This window comes from Alexandromys fortis, unplaced genomic scaffold, assembly GCF_014885135.2.
Source record: "Alexandromys fortis isolate MF-2015 unplaced genomic scaffold, M_Fortis_MF-2015_v1.1 scaffold_11, whole genome shotgun sequence".
Classification (NCBI taxonomy): domain Eukaryota; kingdom Metazoa; phylum Chordata; class Mammalia; order Rodentia; family Cricetidae; genus Alexandromys; species Alexandromys fortis.
Window position 1 is genome coordinate 20,181,456 of NW_026067912.1, and position 8,811 is coordinate 20,190,266.

General features: G+C 35.0%; 1 protein-coding gene across 2 annotated transcripts in view; it reads right to left on the bottom strand.

Moving 5' to 3' along the window:
- Tll1 (tolloid like 1) overlaps nt 1-8,811 on the bottom strand; it is a 178,868-nt gene that overhangs the window by 20,567 nt on the left and 149,490 nt on the right. For both annotated transcript variants that reach the window (XM_050138702.1, XM_050138703.1), the window contains 2 exons: nt 7,203-7,363; nt 3,117-3,297 (listed from right to left, as the gene is read on the bottom strand). In XM_050138702.1, coding sequence (XP_049994659.1) covers nt 3,117-3,297; nt 7,203-7,363 — 342 coding nt within the window. The remainder of the gene's footprint in view (nt 1-3,116; nt 3,298-7,202; nt 7,364-8,811) is intronic.

Consider the following 8,811-nt stretch of genomic DNA (forward strand, 5'->3'; position numbering starts at 1 on the left):
CTCTCCTCTCCCCCTCCCCCCCCTCCTCTCCCCCTCCCTCTCCAGTCTGAGGGGCAGTCAGGGTTCCCTGCCCTGTGGAAAGTCCAAAGTCCTCCCCGCTCCATCCTGGTCTAGGAAGGTGGACATCCAAACTGGCTAGGCTCCCACAAAGCCTCATCTGGGCACTTATAAGTGGCAGCTTTCTTATGTGCATGAACGTTGGCTTAGCTGCAGGCACATAAGATGAGTAGGTTTCTACCCAGGTTCCAACAATAGTCTATAATCTAAAATGTTTTAGATGATAACCTCACTAAATGACCTTAGGATACTTAGGATAAAAAGGACTCTACCAGGTACATTTGCTGTCGCTTATTTATACTTTCTACTGTCATACAATTATTCCATAAAGCGACTCTGAATTCCTCTTGTCTAGTTTTGAGATAGTTCATAAAACTGTTCCAAGACTTGGAGTTCTGAGACAGATCATGTTCGGTGATTTGATTCCCATGACCATTTTTTCTTTCTATAGTATTTGTGAAAATACTTCCATGACTATGCTTTAGCAAATCCCTATGTAATGAATTTTCAAATTAAAAAAAAAAAACTTTCAATTTACTAGAAAGTACAGTATGCTTATCTATGGTTTTCATATTTATTTTTTTAATAAACTTAGTTATACTGAACCACTTAACAAACCATTACATACTATTTTGTAAACTATTATGCCCAAAACACTATGAGAAATCTAGCTGTTTTCAATGCAAATACACAGCTAGACAAATACACAGTTTAGAATTCTAATAGTCAGCCGTGTAGCCTCCCAAATCTCCATCTGCTGCCACCCCTTACTTGCACTTTATAATAGCAACTTATGCCAAATGCAACTTTACTTCCCTTCCTGGAGGAAATGTATTGCTTAGCTAACAGAAAGACACAGGAATTGAGGTGCACAGTTAATCTAACCATGCGTAAAAATCCAAAATATTTTAAACCCAAACCTGGCAGATTTCTAAGACCTTTCAATGAATCCAGGAGAGAACACTGGGATTTTATTGTTTCTAACAATCATTATGGACTTTTACCAAGTGGCAGTCTATTAAAGAAATAAAAAGTGTCCTTTTTTCTTCATGTCCTAGGGATGCTAGTGTAACACATTACCATGGCAAGGTCATGGCTATCTCTTATGGTCAAGCAAATGCATGTCAGACAAAGATGAAGTAAGAAGTGGTTGTACTGTGACATGGAGCTAAGCATTTAGCTCCTCAGATGGCTCTATTCACAAATGAACACAAAAGCAGAGTTGGGACTTTTGTTGCTTTTTGACCTTAATTATTCGGTACCCCTAGACATAATACCCCTAGACATAATAATCTTATCTAAACTTTATCAAAATTAACTAAAGTCATATAGTTTATATATGCTATTTTTCACCAGAAGAGTGACATAAATACTAATATCAAAGTTGCTTCCTAAAGATGATTGTATCAAAGAATATGTTTGATAGTGAATTACTATTTATGGATGCTACCAAGGGATGTGGCCACTTCATCAATAGTATCTGCTGATCTCGGGCTGTGCTCCTTTTTACATCCATGTTAGAAGAGTGAAGTAAAGGTGCTTACATGTCAATGCCATTGTTCTAACAACATGTCTCTCCAGTTCCTACGGCCTTGCCTGGCCAATAGTCACAAAGGCAAATTTAAATTTACTAAGAATCTATAGAGTTAAAGATACACTGGACTCAGGATTTGTTTAATAAATCTTTTAAACAATTTTTAGATAAAGTGAACATCTGAAGTAATGTAAAAGATGCTAGGTATCTTGGATGGTTTGCAGAATTCACTCATTTCATAAGTTCAACTTTTAAAATAAATATTTAGACAGAACTAAGATAACAGAGTTATCTCCACCTTACCACCAGATCACTTAAAAACTTCAATATATACATTTACAAAATAGACAGGTCTGAAATTAGTCCTCTTTCTATTAGGCTAGGAAATTAAAATTATATTTTGAATAATAGAAATCTTAAATGAATGATTGAAAAGCATTTTTAAAAGGTAATTAAATCTGAGAGAAAGGAGGGAAGGAGAACAAGGGAGCATCAATCCCCTGTGTTTTGAGTTCACTATATCTAACTTGGAACTCAATGGATCCTATGAACCATTAACTTCAATTACACTGAAAACTGCAAGCAAACCCTGGACATTGTAAATCTCATTAATTTTAAATGGAGAAAAGGTGGCATAAATGGAGTTTAAATGAACTCAATTCAAATTACCTAGTATTAAAATATAATTGGGATTCAGTTGTGTTAAATCAGTTGCTAGCTACACAGGCAGAAGAGATTTCTGTGGTAAGGTTTATTGTAACCTATTTTTGAAGGTCAGAAGAACAGTTTTATAAAAAGAAGGTTGGAAACTGAGAAAATAATAACACACACACATACACACAAACATACACATACTATATATTTGTAAAAATTAGGAATTATTTTTATACTTCAGGCTCTAATATAAAAAATGAACTTTTAATTAATTTTAAAGTCTACTAACAGTCACAAACCATTAAATATTATGTATTTTTGTATCTTTATATAAGATATTTTAAAGTACATTTTTTATTTCTATTAAAGCTATATAAAATTATATGTAATATAAATGTATTTTTCATACTTATTGTAATGATTTATGTATAAACAAGACAAAACTGGACATTGACTCGAGCCTAATTTATTAAAGAAATATAAAATGGGGAAAAATTTAGTACTCAAATGAAATCACAGTTTTTGAGGCAATAAATAGTATTTGGAGAATCTGCCAGGTTGGGGGAGTCTGGCGTCATTATCACCATGCACATTTATGGAGCAGTCAGTATGTAAAAATTCCGGAGTCCTTGTGCCAGAATTTGCTACAATATTTAAACTTATATAAGAGCTACTGTTTGGAGACAGCATTTCTTCTGGTTCTATACTATGAATATACTAACATCTGCACTAATCAAGCTGTTAAACTTAGCTCAGGCATTCCACATACCTCCCCATTACAGAAAGCAGAGAAGAAGACAGAGCAGTTAAATCAGTGCACACTGGAAGACAGAAACTCATGTGCATACATACAGCATGTGTACACGCATACCTGAGAAAAAGTGTGCTTTAAAGCCCTTCTTGGATACAGTGTTGTCCGATTTGAATTCAATCCTCATGTTGTTGAAATGGGAAGTGATCACTTCAGGTACGTCAGCTCCACAGAATTTGCCATGCAGTTTAGACTCAGAGGAAAGACCACTCCAGATCTCCACATAATCGTACTTGCAAACCTGGACAAACATGGTTGTCAAGATCACCAATTAGAGAGAACCAGATAGTTGACACATTAGTTAGAGAAATCTGTCATGACTTTCATTCAGTATCCCCATGGTATTCCTACTGGGATTAACACATAAAGGGGAAAAAAATCCAACAAAAATAAACTATGAGCAGAGGGTACAAAAATTTAAGAAATTTACTGTGGAAACCCTTCTTTCATCAATTTATTTGTACAATTCATATCATGTATCTTTTACAAAAATACCAAAATATGAGGAGAATTAAGATTTGTTCAAAGGTGGTATCTATAGGAAGAAGATAAGCTATGATTCCTGCCTTCATTTTATTTTTATTTTAAATTTCAGGATGAATTGTGACAGCATTTGCCATGTCTCATCTAACACCGATGACAAAAACATAAAATTCCATGCTACGGTTTTCCCAGAATGACCCCTGTCAATAGAAGTCATCCTCTGAACAAAACCTATGTTTAGAATTTTTTTTTTACAAAACATGTACAAAGGTAAACTTATCACATATGGTTGTAGTTGACTAACAGCCCAGGGTTGGGTTTAAACCAGTACTGCATACCCTAAGCATGGCACTCTGTACCAAACAGCACCGATTACAACTCCAAGGAATAAATAGACAATTGGTGGGTAGTACTAGAATCCTGTCTTCAATGCTTGTTAGAGAGAGCCTGTTTCTTCATTTCCTTCAGGGTTATTCGGTAGGACTACTAGCGGATTGTAAACAAATGCTAAATCTCTTCAATGGAATAAGCCGTGGATTTGTAACAAAATGAAGTAAGATCATCTGATTTATTTACCTAGCATCATGAAAATGCAAGGACCCAACTGCATGCCAAGTATTCTTAAGCGATTTTATGGCCACTAACAGATGTTTCCACAGCACACTTTTCCCAAGCTCTAACAGAGCGTATGTATGCTACAGAATGCATCTTACATGAGCAACTTTATTATATAAACGTATAATTAGCAAGGTTTAACAATACATACGATTGAACCCTGGGGCATGATCTGTACTTTGAAATATGTCAACTCAAATCACTGGGGATTTTTTTGTGATATTAATTAGGTACTAAATAAACAAGCTGCTACTGGGAAGAATGAAGTAATTTTTCTGCATACTTCGTTAGAGTGTGACATTTGTTGAGGGAGAACTACATTTTAAAAGAATGTTTCAGATGCTGAAGGCTTTTACTATTGACTTTCTTCTGGAACATCAGTTGAGAGAACAGATTAATGAAGTTTTGATTTACTCTAAGATTTTATAAGTCAAAGGTTTGCTTGGGTCTGTTACTGTAAACAGTTAAGTTATCAAGCTATGGAAAAACATAGAATGCTGAGAAGGCTTCCCACACAGTAAGGCCAGTTTAAGAATTCTGGCCTATGTTAACAAGTTCACAGCCAGATGTTCTGTGAATAGTGGCCATTACAATGAGACCAAGGCATCCAGAACACAAAGGGGCATTTGTATAAAACCACCTCTGCCCCTTCCTCCTTCATAGAAGCTCCTTTTCTTCTCACACCACGAGTCAATTCAAAATGTCTCTCCTGACCCAATAATAGCTACAGCAATAACTATGATAGCAGAGTTAACTCAACATTCCGTCAACATCAAGTCACATGTTGGGAGAGAAATCCCATTTCTGCAAAGTGTGGATCATATAAAAAGTTTTTCAAAATGTGTTATAATTATAGTCTTCATTTCAATAGTCACTCTGATTTGAGATAATTGTTAAGGAAAATTATGTTCCCTGCTTATTAAATATGTTAAAAGGTTTAATTGATGCCCATCTTATCATTTTTCCTAAATATGATATTGGAAAATAATCTAAACAAATCTACTGGTGTTTGTGTGACCTTCATATGTGTGTATATGTAGGTGTGTATGCATGTGTGTAAGTCAGATGTCAACTCCAGTTATCATTTCTCAAAAGCTTCCTGCTTCCTTTTCATGGTAGGGAGTTATACAGCACCTGGAGGTCTAGTCTAGACTGAATGTCCAGCAAGAGCTGTGGGTCCTTCTGTCTTGGAGTCCCCAGTGCTGGGACTGCAATATGTGCAGCCATGCCCTGCCTTTTTTCAGATGCTGGGTGTGTCCCTGTTAGCATGACAGGGACTTTAATGAATCAGCTTTCTCCTCTTCCCAGCTGAATAACTTTTCTGATTTGATAGTCCTGCCTACCTTTACCTCCCATAGGTCACTCTTCACTTTTTTTTTTTTTTTTTTTTGGTTTTTCGAGACAGGGTTTCTCTGCGGCTTTGGAGCTTGTCCTGGAACTAGCTCTGTAGACCAGGCTGGTCTCGAACTCACAGAGATCCGCCTGCCTCTGCCTCCCAAGTGCTGGGATTAAAGGCATGCGCCACCATCGCCCAGCTCACTCTTCACATTTAATTCAAAGCCTCCAAAGAATTTATTTTTAATGCATAAAGTTATCTTAACAATTAAAAAAGATAACAGTTCTGATTAGCATTTAACTGGATAATGAATTGGTTGACTGTATTTTAGGTTCTAAAACAATGGAACATTTGTTTAAGGTGACATTTTTATATATCGATTTATGTGTGTTTTGCAGTTTATAAATTTTAAAAAAGAATAAGATGATTTTCCCACTGCTCAGCTGATCAAAATAATGTTTATAATTATTTATTTTTTCCAAAAGCCCTTTCTATCTATTATTAAAAAAAATCCATATAACCAAGTAGCCCAAAGAAACAGCTATTGAAATGCATTGGGTTTTAACTACCTAAACATCTTGAACGTTCAAAGTGTATTAATAGACTGTGAATCTCCTTTGAAATAATTTTTGGTAGATTTATTTGGAAGGTATTGGGCACCACCCTAGCCATCTATGCCACCCAAAAAAAAAAAAAAAAAAAAAAAAAAAAAAAAAAAAAAAAAAAACAAGTCACAGATGGAATTTTTCACGGAGCACAGCTGCCTTATACCCTGTGATGCTTGTCTAAGGGACACTTTTCACTTAGTCCTGGTACCCCAGTGTTTCCCAGGTGCTTTCTCGGTACAATGGTTGTCTGCTGCCCACATTCATGGTGCCCTCAGTTGTGCTTGTTAATGATAACTTTATTGCTATTAATGCAACAGAAAGTGAAAACCTGCAATACATTAAAACTTAATCAAATTAATTAAAACTTGAAATCAAACAAAGTTATCTTAACCATTACAAGTTGAATCACTGGAGAAAAGAATATTTCAAGTTGGTATGTGAAATAAAGAAAAATGATTAAAATAAGATAATAAAATAAAAGCAATAAAGTGAATATTTCAAAAGCAGAACTATGATTAGCCAGAAAAAGGAACAAAAGTAAAAAATAAGTACACCAGAGAAGTTGTGTATAAAACCTACCAAAAAAAATCCAATAACAGTGCCTGGAGGCATTCATACATTACATTTCTCATCCTGTGTTTTCAAGTTTCACGAGGTATACAGAAAAGGCAAGATAATTTCCATTATTTATTTTTTTCATTATACTTAGTCAAATTAAGTCACGTACAATTAAATATAAATGCAGAAATAAAAGTTAGAAGAATTCACCAAAAAAAGGTTTTAACAGAAAAATGAGACATCAAAGGAAACAGGTACTTATGACCTTGTCCATAAAAATCATCCAGTGAAAGCAAAAATTCAGCTGACGTTTTCTGGCTGTCACTCCTACACCTTGAATTCCACCTGAATTTGGTGTGTTTGTGGATAGCCTACAGACATTTCCAGATCAGTGAATTTAAGAGTTTCAGCTCGGTTATATCTCAAAAAATTGATCCTTTAATTCGGTAAGGTGTATTTTGAAAAGGAATAGTAACGTCATTTAAGTTGTCAGATTGCCTTGGAGTTCTAAACATGAAAAAGATGTTGCAGACCTTGCTCACTTACTTCATTGCCTTCCAGTTCAAAAAACTCAAACTTCACAGAGATTCTGTACTGACTTGGAGCGATCACTTGCCACACACAGTTTTTGTTTGGCGGGTATTCTTTGGGCCAGCCAGGGGTGGTAATGGTGCCATTGAGCTTTGTAAGAAGTCCTCCACAAGCAGCTAGAAGGGAAAAGGAAATAGTATCAGTGCCACCCCTTCAACACCCACCATGTCAGCATTAAATGTGATGCAGCTTCTGTCAACACGAGAAACTGCACTCTCAGTCTTCAGGTTTAGCAAAAGATTTTATCATCAAATCCCATTCATAGGCTGTTAATCATCAGCTTGGAAATGAAGAAGTACATTGTAAATAGCTTCAAATTTCCGTGACTCGTATGAAACCAGGTCCAAGTTTTCTTCTTTTTAAATGCATGTAAAATACCTTACAGTATCTTGATGACTGAAAAGTTAATATAAAATTACTTCTATGAAATTAATAAAATTGTGGGGACTAAGGAAAACATACAAAGATAAATGATAGATAACTGATTGGCTGATAATGGCTAAGTAGATAGAAATAACTGATTGAGAGATCTTTGATAGCTACATACACATGCATACATACATATATAGATACACAAATGTGATAATAGATGATAGATACTTAGATATTGATATGTAGATAGAGGGAGATGATGGATATATAGAGGAATGGATAAGATATGAGAAAAAATAATGATAATAGATTTATAGAGATAGATGATAGATAGACGATAGAGAGACAGCATAAAATATTCATATAAATATTACCAAACCCATATTTTAAAATTCCCATACTTTTCTCCAAGGTAAGTAAGACCATTTAACCTACACCAGCAAGAAACATAAAATAACAGATAGAACATATTATTACAAAGCTTTTAATTTTAAAAAATTGTATTCTTGGATATTTGATGATCTTTTTAGAATAGACACTGTTTATATTTTCTTTCTAAGTTCCTATTGAAAAAAACAAAGTCAGAGTATCACAAGGGCAAGTCAAATAAAACAAGCACACCCTACATATAGCTCATAACTAATTTCTGGGATGTCCAATAGTTACCTGAGATGATGCCTTTGTCTACATGCTTGTGTAAACATAGGTATGTGTGTATTTGCTATCATATTAGTAAGTATTCAAAGTGACTGGTTCACTCATTTTCACTGGGTGTTTGATAAATGACTATAAAGAAAAAGATTTATTTCTAGGGGTCACATGTAAGGAATAGTGATGTTCATCTTGGGGACACAGATCTGTGTCGAGCACCTGCCTATGACATACAAGACTTTACTTGAAGCTGCAGGCAGCAATAAAATTTCTTAGAGTCATTTGCCTTCAGAATTGATACACAATGGGCCACTTTAAAATACTTCACATTTTTCCCAACTATTTCTGTATCTAGTGGTGTAGATGGGAGGCTGGCAGTTAAGTACATGTGATGGAGACTTGAAAGGCCAAGCATGAATTCAAACTTAGGAAATAAAGAAGCAGTGTCATTTTTCAAAAATAAGCCAGCAGGGGCCACAGCATCAAATATGAAGCAAATAGTTTTACCACCTTTGCACTTATATATAATCACAGCATATAT